The sequence below is a fragment of the Chenopodium album genome, chromosome 3 (assembly GCF_948465745.1).
Source record: "Chenopodium album chromosome 3, dcCheAlbu1.1, whole genome shotgun sequence".
NCBI classification, from domain to species: Eukaryota; Viridiplantae; Streptophyta; class Magnoliopsida; order Caryophyllales; family Amaranthaceae; genus Chenopodium; species Chenopodium album.
Genome location: NC_137836.1, coordinates 31,305,829 through 31,329,399, shown reverse-complemented (window position 1 = coordinate 31,329,399; position 23,571 = coordinate 31,305,829). Strand labels below are relative to the sequence as shown.

At 35.4% G+C, this 23,571-nt stretch overlaps 1 protein-coding gene across 1 annotated transcript; it reads left to right on the top strand.

Annotated features, from left to right (window-relative positions):
* Nucleotides 1-2,700: 2,700 nt before the first annotated feature.
* LOC145623927 (uncharacterized) lies at nt 2,701-11,381 on the top strand. Its single transcript, XM_081676846.1, has 6 exons — nt 2,701-3,162; nt 9,274-9,345; nt 9,527-9,670; nt 9,826-9,886; nt 9,992-10,062; nt 10,161-11,381. Exons 1-5 carry the CDS (start codon nt 2,849-2,851, stop codon nt 10,028-10,030), a joined length of 630 nt encoding a protein of 209 aa, XP_081532972.1. The 5' UTR covers nt 2,701-2,848; the 3' UTR covers nt 10,031-10,062; nt 10,161-11,381.
* The last annotated feature ends 12,190 nt before the right edge of the window (nt 11,382-23,571 follow it).

The window sequence follows — 23,571 nt, the reverse complement described above, 5'->3', positions numbered from 1 at the left end:
AATCCCATCCACAAATCCAAGCTTCTTTCTTCCCTATTATCAACATGAAACAATACTCTCTCATGATAAATTATGTTTCTTGAAGCAAAAACCTTGATCATCGGTAGCATAGTTCCTACTAAAACATGGATTCAGTAGCATAATTTCTACTAATGTATTTAGATAATAAACACATTAGTATATATATGTTACTTTCCATATTAATTATTTAGGTGTAATGTCAACAACTAATGCTATGATGTTGTTGACATTAAAACACCTCTATAACTCCCAAGTCCGATAATTCCTCCATATTATGATACGCTCTACCAAAGGACTTGGGAAAATATACATAATTTTTCTCTGCTAAGGGGCTAAGGTCCATGGCAGATGAAATCGCTGGTGGTACAAACCACCAAAAAAATTCAGTAAGTATTTTTATTTTCAAGAGTTGAGAAAATGTTTAAAGGTATGTTTACTACAAATCGACCCGAATTTCTTTTCGAGGTCCCTTGCCCTCCTCCTCTCCCCGCTCTATTTACTAAAGTGTAACACGACTATATTAACTTTGTTTTATTAAACTGTAACCATTTCCTCTTATAAGGTTACTGGTCCAAAGAAACTAACTTATAAAATAATCGAATTTATGTTATTATTTATTTAGCTATATTAGATTATAATTGTATCCTACAATTATAAAACTTCTCCACTTAAGACTTGGAAGAGTTGTTAGCATATTTTTTCCGATTTTAGGTCGGAAAACAAATGCCAAGCATGTTGAGCTGTCCATCCATTAAGTTTGAGGGATTTACATTAACTACTACTCTGCTATTCTAAGCAATTAGATTGCTATTGTAATAATGTTGTAGATCTATTGTAACAACTATTGATTCTAATATATTCAGCTGATTTTATTTTTCTATCCTTAAATTCTCAGTGAGTAGATAATATTTATTATTTTATGCTTCAGTCCATTATATAATGATCAAAAAATGCATTTCTGCTATAGCTTATTCATTTGTTTCTAGAGCTACAAACAAAAAACTAAAAGAATGGATTTCTATTCATTAACCCACAAATTAGACGTTAATCCTTTTGATTTTGTTCCTGCATACTATATTTAAAACAATGAACAAAACAATTGCCACTGGAATTATGATTGTTAATATTCCTAGAGTGGGAAAGCAAAATCTGAGAATTAAATCAAGAATACAAACATAAATTCCTGCAACGACAAAAGTTAATCCAAAATCCTCTTAATAAAACTTCACGACAAAAAACATCCAAGCACAGCAGGTAAGAAATCCTTGTACGCTTTAAAAGTTCAAAAGTTGCTCAACATATTGTTAATATAATAGCTCGGATTTTTCGTGCTAACTTATTAGCTGTATTGATCTATGTAATTAGCCAGATCAAACATTAATTAGCCAAACTATATGCACGCTACTAAACAGATATAGCACTATAACGTAAATTATGCTTTTACAGAAAGCATTATTACCAAAGATTATATGAAATTCATTTATTAATAATTTTAAATAACTAAATCAGGAATCATTATTAAGTTGCAGATAAACATCAAATATAATAACCTTCCCCTTCCTAAGCTTCAGCACAGCTCCTTCATCAATTTGCACTTCATAATAATCAATCAATTTATCAACTCCTTTCCTGATAAAACACTTCCCAATTTTATTTTCAGAAATATGAACCTTCATCTCAGCCTCAAAACTTGTATCATAAAGACGCAGAAGAACCTTAGTCGTTTCTGTAAGATTTTGAAAATGCTTTCGGGCAAACTCTACCGGGACATTCTACATAAAAAGAAACGAGAAATAAAAAAAAATATTAAAAAGCCAAAAAAATATATTCCACAAAAAAAGACATTTTTCATCTAAATAAATCAACACAAATACACATACTATGATTCCCTGGGAATGATACGATTCAGAGAATACAAATTGAAAATTACGCCCTCCCAATTTTGCTGAAATAGTATTTGCCCAAGAATTTGCTTCAATCATCATTGTTGAACACCCTTCAATCATAGGCTTTCGACCACGTTTCTTCCTAACATTACTATCTATATTTGCCATATGTATGAAGCTCACTGACACAATAAGAAAATCTCATTCCAGGTATTAATTTATAGGCAATAATTCAACTACAGTTACTAATTCTATAATTAAGTCAAACATACACTTAATTACAATTACAAGTTTCACAATAATATTTGACTAAATTAATAGCTTAGACCATGAAAAACATACTAGCTTTTACGATTATGACTTGAAATATGAATACGAATCATGCTTTTTCCATTTGGTTTTCGTCACAAATTACAATAGAGATTCCCAACATAGCTGTACCATAAATTTAGATTGTATCACCAATAATATTTCAATCAGAACAACAAACGCATTCATAATAGCCATTTCAAAATTTATGATGAAATATAATTAACAATAAATTAACGCATAATTACTACCAAAAAAAATAACACAAAATTGAGAGGGCACCCGCGTTGCGGGTGCACTCACAACTAGTATATATATAAAGTGTATATATATATATATATATATATATATATATATATATATATATATATATATATATATATATATATATATATATATATATATATATATATATATATATATATATATATATATATATATATATATATATACACTTTGATCACCTCAACTTGTTACTAACGTGTGTAAAATAATAGCCGACCTCGGACCTCCCAATAATGTCATACCCTGGTCTCTCTCTATCTTTTACGCCCTGTCTTCCTTGAATCCCTCTACACTAGTCGCTCTCTCTCTCTAGCTTCCCCCCCTAATCTCCTCCCATCCCTAAACTTATGGCGACTGCTACTCAATCTAATTCCCCTTCGCAAAATTCAGACCTCGAAAACCCTAACAAAACCCTAATCCTAACCACAACGAATCTCACCGATGAAACAACCAAATCTTCCGATGAATCTGCCGCCGCCATTGATGCTGTTGTTAACAGCAAGGATTCAGAGGAGTCGATGGAAGGTACTGATTCCACCGCCTTTGTTTCTCCTACTGGAGGCTCTGCTAATGATATTGAGAAAAAGGTTCGCAGGGCTGAAAGATTCGGCGTTCCTGTTCAGTTGTCTGAGCAAGAGAAGCGCAGTTCTAGGGCTGAGAGGTTCTGTTCTTACTCTTCTATGCTTCTGATTTATGTTTTGTTCATGAAATTTCCGATTAATTTTTGGTTTTTTTGCCATTTTTATGATTGATTGATTGATTGATTGGTGCATGGCTCAGTGTAGAAAAGATTCAGCTATGATTTTTTATTTATTTTTTTAATTTTTATGATTGATTGATTGGTGCAAGTACTTATCCAGCGATATTTAGTACTCGTGTGTCGATCTTGATTTACATCTATGTATATATTCGTTTGTAATCCTGTAAATTGATGCAAGGCTACATGCTGAAGGGGTTTGGTTGGGGGATGCATTGAGTTCATTGATTGTTGGTGGAAGTATATGTTTGTAATAATTACTGTACTACTCCTTTCTGTTTGTATATATATTTTTTTTGGAAAAATTGCTAAAAATAAACTTTGCTCCATCCTCTTAAAATAAAATTTGTCAAAAATAACACCACCTTTCATCGATCTTCCGAGAATAAAACGAACTTTGGATTATTCCAAAATAGAACGACCTTTGATACACATCTGCCAAAAATAGAACAAAAAACCTGTTTACAAGTTACAATGGACACATGTCACATGTGTGATTGGTTTAAAAAACTTTAAAAATCTAAAATTTAAAAAAAAAAAAAAATCCTGAAAAAAAGGAAAACTCTTCCCCTTAACGGCAGCAACCCCGCAACCACCTGCTAGGGCTGCCACCACCGCCGACGACCAAAGATCATTATCGGCAGTATCAGCGTGACCACCCTAAGTGCCCGACCACCCAGCCCCTCCTCTTCCCTTAACCACCTTCCTCCACCCTAAAACCCTTCTCCCTCCCCTCAAAAGACCCCCTCCCCTCACCGGCCGCCAGCCAAACCCCCTCCCCTGTGCCGGCGAAACCACTTCGCCCCCCCACTGGCCGTCTCCACCTCCTTTCCCCTTTAAACCACCATCCAAAAACCCTAAAACCCCAAAATCGAGTGGTTTTAGGGTTATAGGGTTTTCGACCTTTTCGTGGTGGGTTAAGAAGGGGGGGGGGGGGAAAGGGGTGCAGACGATCGGCGAAATGGTTAAGCCGGCACGGGGAGGGGTTTCAGGCGCCGGCGGTGGTGGCAGCCTGGCAGGTAGCGGTGGTGGGAGGGATTTTCTTTTTTTTTTTTTTTAAATTTTAATGTTTTTTTTTTTTTAAAAGTTGTTAAAAAAATTGACCATTGATAGTGTGACACAGTGACACGTGTCACATGTAACCAACCGGTAATGTTTTGACAAATTTTCCTATTTTTTAATAATCCCAACTTTATACTCTATCCGCCCAAATTAGTCCCAACCGGTAATCCAACTTGTTAATACAAGTTACCAGCCACGTGTCATTCCTTAATTGGCTAAAAAAATGTTAAAAAAAAAAAAAAAAAAAAAAAATTAGAATCACCAGCAACCTTAAACGGTTCAACCAATCAAGCACCCAACCACCCCCACTGCCACACAAGCCCAGCCTAACCCCCTGCCTGGTGCCGGCGCACCGCCTAGACACCCTCCCCTTCCTCTGGTGGTGCCTGTGCTGCCCCGACTACCCTCCCTCTTCCCCTCCAATTTCAGGAACCGTTTGGGATCGAAGGCGGTTTAGCTCCATTGTCGAGAGGGTATTTCTTTGGGTAAAAGGACGATGATCGAAGGTGGAGATGACTTGAATAGGAGATTAAATAATTGTGAGGATGTTGTTGCTCTTTGTGACGGAGCGGTTGACTCATTGATCTCTTTAATGGCGGATGGTGGTTTAAGGTGAAGTGAGAGGGCTGACGGTTGGTAGAGGGGTACGACAGGGTCGACTTTTTATAGTCGGGTCCGGCGCCGGCAAGGGGATGGGGTAGCGATGGCTAGAGAGGAGGGCCTGGGAGGTGCTGGGGAGGGGATGATGGTGTTTTTTATTTTTTTTTATTAATTAATTAGGTATTAATCATAATAATTTTAATAATATTTTTTATTAATTTTTACTAGTCACGTGGTGACACGTGTAAATTAAACATAAAAAAGAAAAATCTTACATGGTTAACAGGTAAACGGTAACTTGGGATTGTTTTGGGCGGATATAGTATAAAGTTGAGATTATTAAAAAATAATCAAAAGTTGGGATTATTTTGAGCGGATGGAGCAAAGTTGGGATTATGCTTATTAAATTTTCCTATTTTTTAAAAAAGTATAGATTTAACACGGTAATTACCAATTAATTAGACAATGTGTTTTGGAATCAACTTGGTATATACTAAAAAGAGGAGTTTTTTTTGGATAAAATAAATAATTTTGTGACATGAATTCAAAGCATAAAAAAAAAGTTAATTAGTTAATACATGAACAAGATATTAACATTAGCACTGTTTTTTTGTAATAAAATCAAATAAAGTAAGAGTAATATAAAAGAAAATACTACCTCCGTTACATATTATGAGCAACAAAAACATTGACACGGACTCCTAGACAAAATTTGTATGTAAGTGGTAAATGGAGAGAGAAATATAAAAAAGCATGTGATGAGAAGAGAGATAGAGAGAAATGACAACCAATAAAAAGAAAGAAAACATTTGTTGCAAATAAAGTGTAACATCTATTTTTAGTAAATGTTGCACATAATATGAAACGGAGGTAGTATATCAAATGGAAAGAATCAAAGGGTTCAAAAAGAAATATGTAAATATCAAAAGGAATGCATGAAATAGTAGATTTTAGTTTTATGTTGGTTTTAGACATTTCTCCGGTTTGTGTTTTATGTGATATTAATTGGCAGATTAAGGAAATGCAATGAAAAGAGTAAAATTGATAATAATACCTTTTTTATATTCAAAAAACAAATCTATGACAATTGCAATAGCAATTTTGTTTTTGAATGTTGAAATGAAATATCAATTGATAATAACTATTAAATTGATATTGCAACTGTCATTGATTTGCTTTTTGAATATTAAAGGCTTTTAGGAAGCATGAGTGGATAAAGGGTTATTTAGCTCTCTCTTGGATCCTATTTCACTTGTTTGAATTAGAGGAAATGGAGTGAAGGGGAAGGGAGCAAGCTCAAGATTAGAGGAAGAAAGGGGAGGGAGAGTTTCCATCCTCTTTAGTATACATCATCTCTACAAAATTGAAGTAATTTTGTGAGAAATGGAGAGATTCCATCCTCTTTAATAGACATCATCTCTAATAGACTAACGCACTTACTCTTTCTTACTCATTGAAAGTTTTTTTTTTTTGTTAAAAATCACAAACGATGTCGGAAACGAAATACCGACCCCAAACGGAGTTTCCGCCATCATAGCGCTTAACCTCGGATGGGAGACTAATGATGCAAAATGATATTGAGTTTCGAAAATGTCAGACAGTCCGTTCTCTTTTATTTGCTATCCGAATAAAGTGTTAAAGATGAGTGTTATTTGCTTCCTTTATCACCAAAGGTACAATAAACATAATATTGATTCACTACTATTTTTGGAAGATTATGTACTTTCCCCTTTCATCTTTTTATTATTCACATAAGTAGTTTTTTTGTTTTATGTTATGAATTGGTTCAGATACCTTTCTTCTTCTTCATCATAGTACTACTTGAGAGTGATCTTCCATATTCATTCCAAATGTCAATGGAGGAATTTGGTTTATTAAAGAGGAAGGAACCCTCCATTTCCTTGCCTTCCAGTGCCCAATGCCTTATCTAAATAAGGGACATTTTTATTCCCTCCCTTCCTTTCCCTCCTAATATTCCTATCCAAACATAGTTTAAATCTTAATGTATATGCCCCCACAACTCATTATTACTATTCTTATCTAATCTTATGTCAACCTATGTCAATATAATAAAACATAAGTGCTGTGTAATGCACAATTTTTTCACATGTAATAATCTTCTAATGAATTATCTATCTAATATATAAAGTGAAGAAAGATTTTGTGTGAAAAATATCACTTTCCCAAATCACCCCCTTTCACCTTTGTTTTATTTATTTATTTTTATTTTTGTAAACAATATAATTTTAAAAAATAATAAAACTATAATCTTATTCTATTTATTAGGATAATACAATTATAGAAGTACTTATCAACCTTATTTTTATACTTACTCAATATAATATAATTAATGATTTCATCAACTATTTTTTCAAATTACAAGTTTTATTTTTGTACTTTTTTTTAATCAACAATTTTAAATTTGCACTTATAATATTAATAGAGCTTCTAGGTTTCTTATGTTGTGCACACACATGCCTCACTTGTGTTTCTTAGCTTGTAATGTTAGTTCAAATATAAGTGAAATAGAGTAAATTGATTTTAAAACCTATACCAAAGACATTGAGGTGTAACTGATGCATTAGGCTTTATGAAAAAATGAAAGAAATTTAGAGCTATGGGGTTCTATTTAATATAAAGACAAATTTTAGGTTAACACCCATTTGATATACAAATATATACCTCCACCCTGGTCAATGCACAATTTTTACTAATGTTATAATGAATTATAATGTTAATTCAAATAATAGTTTACCAGCAAAAAAATAAAATTTTTAAGTGAAACAAAGTAAATTGATTTAAAAACCTATACCAAAGACATTTACGTGTAACTGATACTTTAGGTTTTATGAAAAATGTAAGAAATTTAATAAAATACAAACTTTAGGTTATCGATTTACAAATACATACCTCCATCCTTATTTTGTTGACATGCTTTGACCGACAAATGCATTTTTTATAGTTGAAAATATAAATGGTGGGAAATTTTGCACCAAATTTTGTCAAATACTATGTACTATTATTATTTTTTTTGTATGATGCATGCTATTATTGATATGAATTTGAAGAATAGAAAAATGAATTATGTACAATTATATACTCGCTCCGTTTTTCTAAGTTCCATTTACTTTTTCTTTATTCCTTTTATGACGACTCTTTATTCATTTTTTTTTTTATCATAAACAACTCCACTTTGTGGACCTAATTCAAATTAATATAAAAAAGTATCCACATTTATTACATTTTCTTGGTTTGTGGAGTTGGTAACACTTAACAAAACACACAGAGGAAGTACATTACTAAAATGAATTTTCTTGGTGTAATTGAAATAAAATTTATTGCCAAAATAATGATGTTGGAGCAATTAAAAAGTACAATGATAATGATATATGAATCTTGGATAATAATATTATATTAAATAATAACTTATCTATGTTCATTTATTTTTAAAACACCGAATAGATATATATGAAAAAATACTTCCTTGTTTTAGTTGCATCACTTTCCTAAAACAGAAATATTAAATTAGTTGCATTACTTTCCTAAAACGGAAATTTTAAATTAGTTGCATCGCCTTCCTTTTTAACTTACAAATTCTCTGTATCTTCTCCTATTACATCAGCCCCTATTTATTATTTCCCTCTACCTCTCTATAACCCAAAATTTGCCTAAGGGTCCGTGAAAACTAATGTGATGCAAGTAAATAAAAGCAGAGGAAGTATTAAATTATTCTATGTCATAAATTACAATTGTCAAAATGGAATGAAAATATTTTGAGTTAATGAAGATTTGGCACGAAAAAGGAAAGGAAAAAAATGAAGGGAATTTTTTTTACCAGTAAATGACGACTGTCACCCTTGGTTTTGCTTTTAGTATATACTCCCTCCGTCCCTTATTGATAGTCTCTTATGGACAAATTTCACGGGAATTAATAAGCATAAATAAGTAGTAGTCTAAGTACATTGAAATGATAAATTTAAATTGGGTATGCAAAAAGTAAAGAGAGAAAGTAATAAAAGTACTTGGAAAAACAAAATTTGCATGGGAAAGTTAAATTTGCACAAACATTGTTGCAAATCGGAGGGAATTTTGGTAAAAAAATTAATATTAATTGTTGTTGAAAAAAACAAATGGAATGAAAATTTTGGGATTGATATTTAACCAAAAGGGACTATCAATAAGGGACGGTGGGAGTAGTTACTGATTATTATAGATTTTTGTAAAAGTAAACAATGTTGTGTTACTTTTGAGAATTAGATACCTAGAGTGGTTTGTTATTTAACATTTTGTGGTATTGTAATTTTATTAAGTAGCTAAACTTCTAAATATAAATGTCTGATTTGCACCTAGCAGGTTTGGCGTGGGTGCTGGATCAGAAGCTTCCAAGACATCTGAGGATCTGAAGAGAAAGGCTAGAGCTGAGAGGTAAGGCGCAAGTTCTCACGAGTTGCTTAGTTTAATCTTTTAGTATATATATTTTTTTTCCTAGCGAGTCTGCTCCCATTTACATTTCCTATTCCAGTTTTCTAATATCCTTAGCACAATATCCATTATTACTCTGTATAGCTTCTCTATAACCTTACATGGTATGTGAAACTTGTTTCAGGTTTGGGCTTTCTCTGTCAGCTGATGAGGAAGCAAAAAAGTCAGCTGATGAGGAAGCAAAAAAGAAAGCTCGACTTGCCAGATTTGGTTCTGACACAAAGACAGACACTCTTGAAGAAGAGAAAAGGAAAGCACGGGCATTGAGGTCAGGTTTTTTGTCATTAATATTATACTGTTTTGATATTGTTATTATTCAAATGGGGATGACAGTGGTATGTCTCTGGATGATGTATGCTATTGGCGATCTCTCTTGCTAAGTATTAAATTTGTTTTTATCATGATATTGATATATGTACACAGGTTTTCTCAACCTTCTTCAAATGCTGTGCAGCATGTCAATGGAAAGGAAGATGTTGGTTCGGTAATCATTGTGTTCTACTGGATGAATTTTATAATCCTATTCGTATATGTTCATAATATGTTTTGTTCTTAGTTTGCTCAATTTTACCCTTTTTCATTTTTACAGAATCCTGCAATAGCAGGCAATGCTGTTGAAGGAGTTTGACAATCTGGAGTAGTTTATTACTATAGTAACTAGTAAGACATCTATTTACATCTAAATTCACTTTTATCCCATGCTGCACAGGTTTTTTGTTTTTCTAATTGAGTTTTCTTTATACTCTGGTTTTCTGCAGGTGTAGAGTAACCTTTTTCTCTTTGTTCTATGGCCTCAATACCTTTGACAATCACTTTTCAAGTTATGCTGTTGAAGTTTTGGGTCAGTGGAAGATTTTTCCTTTTTGTTAGACCTTAATACCCAGCAAGTCAAAGATTAGTTGAGAATTTCCTCCTGAATGGCTAATTTGCTAGAATTATTGGCAAAAATATATGAACTGAATCCTCTATATGTAAAATGCTGACTAAATGCAAGCTTAAGTAGGTTATTTATCTTGGATGAGGAGAGATTGCAGACCTGTTATAACTCCCTAGCTTGATGGCAAATTAACGTCAAGCTGCTAACATTGTCCTGGTAACATCCAAACAAGTTTTTATTGACAAGCTGCTATGTTGGTATTGTGTGAGTTTACTCTCTTGAAAAAATTGGTTTCCCCTTAATTTGTGACAGTTTTAAAAAAAGTAGCAGTACTTCATGGGATTAAGATTATAGGTGCAGCATTTGTCGTATGTGCAGGTTATGGGTTTTTGGTTGGGATGGGAAGATTTTGTTTGTTTGGATTGATAACTGCTTACGATTCTGTGAATCTAGGAGAGATTATTGTTAAGTAATGCTATGTGCCTATGTATGTGCTATTGCTTTTAATTTAGTACCCAAAAAAAAAAAAAAAAAAAAAAGAGAGAGAGAGAGCTTTTTGTTAATGATTTTCTTGAGAAAAAAGAAGTAAATCGATTTAATCACTTGGTCTTTCTTTATTTCTCCTCTATGTTTGGCGCTTTAATTACTTGTTGATACGTTTTGAGATGCAATAGCCATTAGGGGTTAGCGTATGTCTCTGAGTTGCAGTTAGGGATAGCTGATGAATTTAAATCTCTTTAGACGAAATATCATGACTGGGTAAATGTGTGTCTAATATTGAGCTGGTGTTAATCCCTGAAGCCTGCAGTGTGCATAGTTATGATGTTCTTAAGGTTGCTTAGCGTGTCATGTCATTCAGGAGGTTTTCTGGAGTATATTAGGTCTTTGCTGGGTACTTGACTATTCGTTGCGGATGTGTTTGGATGGAAGCTAATGATATGTGGGCCTAGTTGTATGGAAGTTTGAGCTGCAGCTTCTGTAAAGATGTTATATGCATGAACATTCTAGCTTGGAAAATTTATGTCGACTGTCAAACATTTTGGAAAGAGGACCATGTAACAGCTCAGTATTGTAATTTTATAATATTTTTTATTGAATATTATTTTCCATTGCCACTTTTTTTTTTTTGTACATAGAGGAGAATCAGGAGATTGTTAAAAATCATTGAACCTCCATAATCAAATCAGAAGAAATAGGAAAAATTAACATAAATAATCCCAAATATTATCTACCTTCTCATTTTAAACCCAACAATACTTTAACTCACGATAATTCTGACTATTAACTCACTTTTCTCACATTAGTCTCCATGTTTTGCTAACCTATTAAACAGGTTAAAAACATGATGTGTTGCTTTATTGTTGATTTGCTTTTATTTTAAATAATAATAAAACCAAAAAAAAAAAAAAAAAAACACCTTCCTATTGTTGCCCGCTCTCCCCGCTCTGCAAAATTGCCTCTAAATCTCTAATAGTCTAATCCCATCAAAAACCATTCATTTCCTTGAAATAACAGCAAAACACCAACTCCCTCATTATAAAGAGAAATGATTAAGCCTTGTCGCATAGCTCCTATATGTTGGCAATTGTGTGACTATTCTGAAGTTGGTGTAAGGAAGTGGTTCCAAAGATGCCAACATGTATGCTTACATGTATAACAAAGCAATAGCTGACTAATCTTACAACGGGAAACGACTTAAGGAGCGAGAAATCAAAAAGCGTAAATATTTTTTATTTTTCTGTTTCTTCTCGAAAAACTCAGAAAAAGGGGGTGGAGTTGAAGGTATTCTAATTGGAGGCGAAACCAAAATTGAATTCGAAAGACATTGATAAAATTAGAGTGGGTTTGACGAACAATTAATTTTATACTCCAATTGAGAAGATGCGAAATCGTTTAGAGGATATATTGGGGGTTTAGCTAAAGCCATGCGTGATGTTGAGGAAGGTGGTCATGGCTGCGCAAGGGAGCTACGGTTTGATTGTGAAAATGTAAGTATTCGTAGTTGTGGTTGACTATATTTGTTATACGCTTTTAATCATCAATTGATTGAAGGAATTTGTGGTTAGGGTTTTTCCAATGTTCATAATGTTGGTGGATCTTTTGTTAAAGAGTAATGCATGTGTTATTCTGGTCATTGTGCGGTGAATGTAGTTGTAGTAATGTATCGAATTGTTCTTAATATGATGAATTTGTATAATTATCGTAATCTGAATGTAGTTGGTACATTTTGTTAAAAATATTGGTTGTGGGAGCTACTTTATCAGTATGTGTATTTAAAGGGGCTTGAAATATCAATGACTGTAGAAATGATTCATATGATTTGGTATGTTATTGTTACAATATGATAAATTCATAAATATCAAAGATAGTAGAAACTATTTTGTGATTTTGTTTGTTAATGTTGGTATGTGCTAAAATATATGATCAATGTAGTTGATTTGTTACGTTTGTGTATTTATGTGTAGTTTGGTTTATTGATATATGTAGGGTGTTAGTGTTGGACTTGATTTTGAAGATTATGAAGAAGAATGTGATGGTGGTATAGGAGTTGAGGGTGAATCGATTAGTAGTTATGAAGATGGTGAAGGAGAATTTGAGTATTTAGATGAGGATGAAAGCGAGGGAGATGGTCAGGGAGTAGAAAATGATGAGTTGGAAGAAGCACAAGAGGTTGTAGGAGATGTTGGTGCAAGTGGATCAGGGTTTACAACTCCTAAGAGGAATAGGGGGATGGTTGAGACTGTTTTTGGGAGGAGGAGGAAATACCACCCCCTGCGGTGGGCATAGTATTTGGTAGTTGGGAAGAAGTAGATACCTATTTTTGGAGATATGGTAGACAGAGGGGGTTTGGTATTGTTAGGGCTGCAGCTGGGTGGGGGAAGGTAAAGAAGGAATTGGGAGAAGGAAGGTGTTGTATGCAGAAAAGGAATGCAAAGTGGACATGTGAGTGCTACGGGAAACCTTCAAGGAAGCGTAAAGTGGATCTTTTAAAGGAAGGTTTGGCACATGATAAGGAAACAGCTTTGAAGCGCAAATCAAAGAAATGTGGTTGTCTAGTTGAGATGTATGCTAGTGTGAATGAGGATGGGAACTGGGTATTTCGAAAGTAGAATTTGGAGCATGATGGTCACATTGTTACACCTAGAAAGGCGAAGGATTTATCGATGTTTCGGAAGCATGAGTTGGTAGAAAAGAACAGTTACTTGGTGAAGCAGGTACAAAATGCGAAGAAGTCTAGGGTAAAAATATCTCAGATGTATAGTTCTTTTGCTCGTGAGCGCAATGGAGTGGAGGAGATGGCTTTTATTCAGAAGGACTTGGAGAATGCAGTCGCGGAGAAGAAGAAACTTGAGCTTACGGAGAGCGATGCTAATGGGATGATTGAGTACTTTAACAAAATGAGTTCAGACAATTTTTTATATTTTTTTTCATATATGTTGGTTTGGGAAGGATGGTGCGTCGCAGGATGTTGTATGGGTAGATGCGCGTAGTAGGGCAGCATATGAGGAGTTTTGCGATGTAGTGTGTTTTGATAGCACCTACTTGACTAATAAATTTCATCTTCCTTTTGCGGTATTTCTTGAGGTCAACCACCATGGGCAAAGTATATTGTTTGGGTGTGCCTTAATCTCTCGAGAGACTGCGGAGACGTATGAGTGGGTTTTCATAACATGGTTGCATTGCATGGGGGGTAAAGCTCCTTTAGCTACCCTTAATGATCAAGATCCTGCTATTCGGAAAGCTATACACATGACAATGCCTGATACGTGCCACGGGTGGTGCATATGACACATTCTTCAGAAGTTTGGGAAGTACCTAGGTAAGAATGAGGACTTCGATGCAATAAAGGAGGAGTTGGAAAATATTATCTATGGCAGTTTGGATGTTGATGAATTCGTTGATCGTTGGGAGGAAGCAATTTTGTACTACGAGTTGGTAGACAATGAGTGGCTTGAAGGTATTTATGAAATACTTTACTTTCTTGTTTAATTGTATGAAATGTTTCTGGTGCAAAATGTATGTTAAATGTTATTGTTTCAGGTTATTTGATATTTTCAGTTTCACAGTAACACAGTCACACTCACACACATAGTCACACTCAGAATTATACTGAGATTGTATTGGCCATTGTATGTGATTGATACTTGGATACCCTGTTGTTTGTGTGAACAGGGCTGTATGAGGAGAGGCACATGTGGGATCCCTGCCTATTTGAAGCATTTGATTTGGGCGGGAATGAAAACAACACAAAGGTCGGAGAGTTTCAACCATTTTTTCAAAGGATATGTTGACAAGAACACCATCTTGTCTGAGTTTGTTGTTCGGTATTGTGAGGCTATGTCGATTAGAGCGGAAGCTGAAAGAATAGTCGACTCAAACACACTGCGGTATGTCAGTAGTCACTGATTTCCCGGCGGAGTTATTGTTCCAAAAGTGCTATACGGATGCCAAATTCAAAGAAGTGCAACGGGAGTGCACTAAGATTTTGTATTTACGTTGCTTGGATCAAATCGAAATAGGGATTAATATGGTTGAGTTTGTAATTGAGGATCGTATTTGGGTGAAGCCTAAATATACAAGGAAAGAGGAAGTGACGAAAGCACGGAGATGCTATAGGGTGTGTTTTGACAGGATCACATATGAAGCCGTATGTGATTGTAAACACTTTGAGTGTCGTGGGATAATTTGTAGGCACATGATCCTTGTGTATGACCTCAGTGGAGTCAGCATTGTTCCTGAGAAGTACGTTTTGCGTCGTTGGCGGAAGGACGTGCAACGGAAGCACACACGGGTTAAAGTGGCGTGCCACGATCCATTGAAGACAGATGAAGTGAGACACTATCACAAACTTATGGGTACTTATGAACCCATTTGCTCCAAGGCTTCTACTTGTAAGGAAGGTGTAGATGCCGTTGTAGAGCTTTTGCAATTGATGGATGTGAGAGTTGATGAGGTTTTAGCAATGGTAGCCAAAAAGCGTGAAGAAGCAGCAAAGGAGAGTCCTACAGCTGCTCACACTGAAACTGCATCTATTACTGTTCGCACCGCCTCCTCAGTTGGACAGAAAAAACAGTAGACCTGAGGGCACATACACACCTGGGGTTCTAGGTTTAGGAATGCCAAACAGTAGCACACCAGGCAGTGCTTTCCAAGGCAGCTGTAAAGGTTCAGCCCTCGGGAGGATGAAAGACCCACCCTTGCCGAAAAAGAAGTCGCATCGAACTACAAATGTACGCTATCCCTCTTGCATAGAGAAGAAGGGGAAATAAAAGGTTCAGACAAAGGAAAAAAATGCAGCAAGGGCTAGAGCAAAGAAGGCGGCAGTTGCTGCGGCTGTCCAAACACCTCTGACAATGTCAACTAACGAGTACATTCGATCGGTTGGAGGAATTAAATGAGATATGTTGACAGGTCATTAGGGTACTTCACTACGCGGAGTAGAAACTCTGGTGGAGTGTTTGCAAGTCTGCTAGGAGTAACTCCAACTTACAACAGTGTGGGTACCCCAAGTTCCCATCCCCTCTTATAAATGTATCTGAAATAATGATTGGACTTTGTATTTTTTAGGATAATTGTACCCCTGATGTGTGTTAATCTTTTTAAGGCATTTTCCTGATATGCAGAAAACCAGGATTTGTAATTTTCATCCTTATTTTGTTCAGTAAAAGGATTTCTAGAAAGCGAGGGTTGTAGTGGTACTTTCTACATAGCCGCAAGTGGCACAATTTTTTTTTTTTCATATTTAGTACCAAGGATAATTGGTTGAAGTAACGTGTACTACTACTCCATATAAATGGTATAATTTTAATTAAAAAACGTATAACCAAAAAAAAACATGAATGAGAAATAGGACTAAATCACAACGTTCAAAATATTACTTAATTAAATTCGATCAGAATTAAAACATAAACACATTGTTCAACATTACCATACTGAAACTAAGAGAACGTTCAAACTAAATAGAAATATTAGAGGATTTTCTTCAAAACATAAACTAAAAGGCAGATATTGTTGGCCGTGATTAGAGGTTATCACTCGAGTTTTTCAATGGTTGAAGTTGAGTGACCGTAATCACCGGATTGCTGGCCAGATACTTCTACAGACCACCGATCACGCACATGGTACGGAGCATGGGGTATGACGTCTTTGGGGCTGTCGGGGCTCCTCTGATGTACTTGCCACTACCTCTGCCTGGGCCTGATTGGTGGCACGTCCTCCACGGGTGGCTGCATTCCTCCGCCAGTTGCTCCACCGGCCTCTGTGGGTACCTGTCCAGCAACCGTTGCCCCTTGTCCAATACCATCACCAACTCGTGCACGGCCTGCTGCATCACGGCCACCACCCCGCCCATACACCCTGTTCATCGCCGCCGTTTTAGCAACCTTTGTGGGTCTTTTTCGGGCCCCCAATCGCAGTGGACTTTTGTTCACGCTTCTAGTGTGTGCGATGGGGCTGTCTGCCTTCCCCTTCTTAATGCTAGCAGTGGCAGACGTGACATCTTGCAACTGAGCCTGCAATGCACTACATATGAACTGATGATCGTTTAATTGCTCTATTAACATCTTCTCCTTCAATTGGAGGAATTGTAACTCTGAGTATTTTGGTTTATCAGTTTTTGACTCTACCATTGGTTGTTTTCCTTTGTTTTGTTTCACCATTTTTAGAGGTAAAGAAAGCAAAATTAATAAAAATAAAAAACTGAAATAATATTTCTGATATCTTTGAACAAGAGGACAGAGACAGAAAAAGAAAACAGGGAAAACTAATAGGAGAGAGATAGTTGAAATGGGAGAATGGAAGTTAAATAAATATAGTGGGAGGAGGAAGTTATCACATGATTATTGGAAACCTTTCAACTCCCAATTTCAGTTTTCCCTGTGTGTTCGCGCCATTTGAGCTGACCCATTTAAACACGTCCCATTTAATGTACCAAATTTCAAGATGGCACATTCATTCGTCAGTAATGTACCTGTAGACACCCATTTGTGTCTCCCCAAAACCAAACCCAGTGATGAGTACCTTTCACGTCGAATCATAATCGAATGAAACGAAAGTGTGGAAAGGTCTAGTGTTGCGGAAAGTTTTTTATTTTCTTTTCTCTTCTCTCTATTTTTGAAAACTTTATTTTAAGAAAACAGCCAATACAGTTTGGTTGTTCCATGATATGGGTCCAATAGTGGTGTAGTTGGATGAGGCTTGCAAAGACCTTTCCAACGATATATTATAAGCCCAATTCCGATGAATATTGAGGAAGTTATGGCCAATTTACCAAACTGGGCCCGGTTTGAGCTTTATGTACGGCCCAATGATCTAGGGGAGGGCCTAATATGATTTATCATTCCTAATGCAATTAGGAATGGTTTTAGTCTTCTAGAATATTCTAGAAGGTTCTTTTCATTCCTAATTCAATTAGCATTGATAAGTTGACTTTGTTGACTTTTCAGAGTTTTAATCAAAATCAAATAGCATTTTCGAAGAAATTATATTATTTTATCCTCCAGTACGGTAAACTTATCGGATTTTCAAAAACGCGTTAAAATCAAGACTGGCGTCTGACCCCAGGCCTTGGCGCCTGGAACCAGGCTTGGCGCCAGACGCTAGCCATTGCCCTGGCGCTAGCCGTTGGTGCCTGGCGCCAGCTAGCCAGGGTTGGCGCCAGCTCTGTTTCCTGAGCGTCAGACTCTGTTTTGTTAAATTATCTTTTTTGGATGATTTTCTCTATAAATATCGTATCAAAAATTCCGTTTTCATTCATCATCTACATCTATCATTCACCAATTCTCTTCATTCACAAGTTTTAATTAGCATTCTCTAAAACATTCATCTTTCTTTCTTACTTTGTTTTCATACAAAATTCCGCATTCACAAGATCAAGAAACACCTAGCCATATTCGAAGTTGCCTTCGCCCTAGACGTGCAAGGTTTAATTTCTGAGGGTTTGGTCCCAAATCTCTCTTTCAATTATTTAATTTAATTGTTTGTTTATTATTTTTCCTTGAAGTTACTAACGTGTGTATTTTGTTATTAGAAAGAGGTACGAAGCATCAAAGTAAGTGCTTTAATTGATTTGATTGATATTATGATGTAGAAATCATGTCTATATTGTTATGATACTCCTAGTATCATGTCTAGGGTAATTTTAATATTAAATATGATTGTTACGATGCTTCCTATGTTCTTCCTAATATTTATGATTGTTAGTATCATGTTAGGGTTAAAGATTTGATTTTTATTGCTTAGTGACATGCTAGGGTTTGTTATTAATCTTGTTAGTATCATGCCTAGGATCTTGCTATGTTTATTATGCTTTAATATTAACATGAACATGATTATGATTTTAATTGTTATAATTTATGATGATGATTATTATTATTATTATTATTTTGATAACGATTATAATTATTGTTATGATTATTATTATGTTGCTTGATATTTATTGCTTGATCACCTTTATTGCATGTTTAAAGGGAATTTTGGTACTTGTAATCGCGCTTAATAAGATAATTAATAATCTTGTTAGGTTAATTGTGATTATAATTCAAGTGATCACCAATAATAGTTTATTTGAGCATTAAATTCAACCAACATAGATTAAACAGGTTTAGGGTTAATCCTATTGATTGTATGTTAGTCAGAAAGCGCACATGAATACGAGCAGAATAAAGTAGAGGCCTATTATTAGGGCAGGTTCAATCTCTTTTAGGTTGGATTTGTACCTTCATCCCCGAACCCTTATTTGGTTCATGACCTTATGGAGTTGACGATCTCTTGGATCGTTAAGGGGTGTAACCTTCATCCTATGAACGGTTTACAAGTTCCTTAAAAACTTGCTGGCAATTCTTTTGCTCTATCTTCTTCCCTTTTGGACGCCACCGTACTTAAGTGTATGATCACAGTGGGGTTCAAGCTAGTGGGATTTTAAAGGCTTGAAATTATTCCCTACAGTACCACTACGTAAATTTTGGAAAATATTTTAAATACATTGTTTACGAATTTGATTCATAAAATGGACGGTTGATTTTTCAAAATAAACACGTATTAAGTGACACTATTCATCAAAAGAAACACCTTGATTTCGTAAATTATTTTAAAACACCTATATGTATTTGAATAAAAAAAATTTACAATAGGACATAATTTTTTCTGTCAATTAAGAATCCACATGTTGCCGCACTGGTCGTGGTAGTCCTGATCTAGACCCGATGAGCTGACCCGAATGACCCGACCGATGATCCGAAATCCATCTGAAATGTATTACCCGCTATTTACCCAAAACCAGAATTAAACCGAGTATACCCATACTCGACCCTAACTAGAATTGATCCGGCTTTGACCCGAGACCCGAAATATACCAACCCAAAATGGCTTGACCCGAGATGACCCCATCCGAAGTTGACTCGATACCTGAAACGGGCGGACCCGAAGTTGACCCGAGACCCGAAGTCGACCCGGTCCGAAATTGACACGACCTATCATTTATCTTAGCATATAATTATATAAGTTATAAGTAGTGTATATTACGAAAATTCGCAGTTAAATAGACCCAACAACATATTACATGACTGCATTGAATTTAACCCAATGAATCACCCTAATATGACTTGACTTGAAGTTGACTCCACCCGAAGTAGACCTGAAAAATGGACCCGTATCATGAACTGACCCGAACTAACCCGCTCCCAAAAGTGACCTGACTCAAAATGACCCGTCCTAAAATTTAACCCGATCACCTTTTGACTTGAACTTGACCCGACCCGAAATGACCCGACCTATAGCCAACTTTCCTTTATTGATAACCGTAATGTACTAAGTTCTGTTCTATTTTGTTATATAAATTAAAACTTTTATGACAAGTTTCAAATAAGGTTGTCTGATTTATATCAACCACGTTACTAATTGCCGTACCCTTATTGATTCCTTAAGGGTACCACTCATAGTCTAGGGTACCACTTCAGTGTGATAGTTATCCTATGATATCAATATATGTACATGTGGGGGAAAAAGAGTACCAATTCTAATATAATGGTTTATATGAAAAACACTATATGTACTACTGAAGTCTTGACGGTGCATACCTAAATATTCAATTAAAAGTCCTACAATGATTTGTATTAAAACACGAATTTACATTCTTCATAACTAGTGGTTTCCAAAAAAGAAGTTTGGTTTCCTAAAAAGAATTTTGGTTTCAAGAGTCCGTCGTAGGGTGTTTTACCTGAGTGTTTAAGTTAAATGGTAAACATCGTTCCCATTTAATAAGGAAACGCTCCCTTTTTCAATTGTGTAACAAGTTTTATATAAAGTCTAGGTTCTTATTTAGTCAATTGAATACGACGCATAGTACAGTCATGATTTGATAAGTTCTTGTGAAATGCAAATTTGCAATTTTGTTATTCGATAATTGTTTAGTAGTTTGATTTGTATATTTTCATAGAAATTATATATTTTTATTGAAATTATGAAGATATTACTTAGTAGTGGTTTGATTTGTATACTGAAAGAAATCAGTACTGAATAATTAGCAAATTAACATTGATTATTTCAATTGATCATGTGTACAATTTAACGCATAGCATCTAACCATCTCGTAGTTAAATATTAGTATGTTGTTATTGACACAAGGGAGTCATTTTATTAACAAAACGTTAATTTAATTTTTAATGTATGAAAATGAAGATATACTACTAGATGTAATACGTGTTTTGGGCACTGATCCCGATTAAATGGGGCAAAAAAATTACTTAGGAATTGAGGGATTATTATTTTTGTATATGAATAAACAACACACAAACACACATGGATCACCATTCTCTACCTTAGATTAAAAAATCAAGGGTGAGATTGTGTCACCCACAACACACACGGATCACCTTACTTTCACACACTCTATACTCTCACGGCGCCTCAGATCTCTCTCTACCTCTACCTCATTCATTCTAAGTTCTCCCTCTCCCTCATCTCAAATCTTGCAATAGTTTGGAGCTGCCCAGATTACCCAACTTTGAAGCTTTTCTTAAAGAAAGTGGAGATAACTACGCTGATGCTTTTACAAATTAATGTTCATATCACAGCTGAAAAATGAAACTGATGATTGTGCAAATCGTTGTCAGATTGACGAAAATGGAGTGCAACATATGGTTCTGATTATGAATCAAACAATATTTGATGGTTTTAATATTTTGAATTAATCAAATTTCTCCTAAATTTATAGTTTTGCTGATGTAGCATAGACTTAAAATATATAATCATTATCGCAGGAGGATTTGTAGTGGGAAAAAGATATTTTGTGGTTGTAGTCAACGGTTTTAATCCCGGTTGGGTTTAAACTAAACATTGATTAGAAGTCCACATTAAATAAAGAGTCACAATCATATGAACATTTATAATAAAAAATATTTACTATCGCATATTCGGGGGCCACAATTCCGTAGTACTATTCTTTGTGTAAAAATGTACCACTGTACAAGCAAGTGGGACATTTAACAAGGTAAAAGGTTCTTCTAAGGATGGTACCACTAAAGCCTGTTATTCTACGTTTTGTACCGCTGTATCCTCAATGGTTCTTATAAGGATGCAGTGGTGCATTTGTGAATAAGTTATTTTATCACGCTAAATTTGCTATGTTAATGTTGGGCCCCATGTGGAAAATTTGGCGCGTAAAAGGTACAAAATTTCCCGCCTTACAAACCCTTTTGACTCCACATTGGTCACCGTTATTTATAACCCAAATACGACAGCAGTGGGTGTTTAGTATTGCTTGCAACACTTACACAACAGCACACTAATCTTAAGGTAATGTCAACTATGTCTTCTGCCTCTTCTGGTAGTCGGTTAATTCGACGTCCGTTTGCTTCCCCGGATATCTCTTGGATATCTGCCAAAATTTGCAACTGCTTGGTGGAAGATTCTACCCTCGTGGAATTTTAGATCTCAATGTCCGAAATGAATCCGAAGCGGTCGTATTATAAATGTCGCCACAGCCGGTACTGGGAATGGGCTCTAGAATCAGACCTCGTCAAGGACGAACAACCAAACAACATCAGCGCCGTTGTGGAAAGGGTGGACATGTTAGAGAAACAGAACGTCAACATTGTAAAAATTAGGGTCACAATCTTCATTATTCTTGTCTTTCTTTTTATGAAATTTTAGGTACCTATTTATGTATATTAAATGGGTACTTCTAGTAGTAGCTCTGTAAGTTAATCTCCAATTATAGTATGAGCATTTATGAATTATATATTTTCTTTTTATTGTCGCTCAGATTCAGGATTAAATCCAATATGAAATGTGGGTGTACTTAGATAAATTTAAAGGGCAGAACGGATATTGCTTAATGGTATAAGTCTAACATGGTAAATTACCCACTGAAAAGAAAATATTATATAACATAACAAAATATGATTCAATAATGTACCACCACATACTGATTGGTACATGCTACTTCGGTTCCTAAATAAACCTGAACTTAAGCTTGAAGGAAAGTACATAATATTTAATAACATAGTAGGCATATCACTAGCTGATAGACACATATAATAGAAAAGGAGGAAGATGGAGCACATTAGGGCATACAATCAGTCAATCAGTCGTCGTCCAGACCGAAATCATGGTATCCTACCCACGGATCCACGTATGGATCATTGTAATCTGACTCATGCCCGTTCCAAAAGTCACCGGAATCTGGATAGCACTTTTCCTCAAATCTTTGCTTCGCCTCGTTCAACCGATTGACATACCACGATGGGTAGTCGTCGTACTGAAACGAGTCTGTGGTGATGAGATCCAAGTGTTGCATCTCATCGTACTCATTTTCCGCTAACATCTTGCTTCTAAAATACATGCATTTCTCCTCACTAGAATGGATCATATCAAAAGGATCCTCTTGAGAAAAATTCATCCACTCAACAGTCACATGAACCACGTCTTTGTCGTAGTCCGACGTGAAATAATGGCCAAGTAGCAATAGAGAAAATTCCTCACCATCCTTACACTGGTGTTCTAGAATGGATTCCACATTTGAGACCCAATCATAGTTACACATAAATAGATCCCAAAACCGCATCCAATGCCTACAATACCACCCTGCTCGCATACAATCGATAATTGTTTCATGGAAATCCCGAAGGTTAACACTAATAGCAATCTTGTGAGCATCCACAAGTTAGTTCATGAAACAATATGCCTCTTTGCGGAAATAACCGGAACCACCCAATTTAAACGACGTAAAGAATGGGTAGTCGGGGTGGAAATCAATCCTGGTTATGGGATTTACAATCCCACCACGAGCTGTT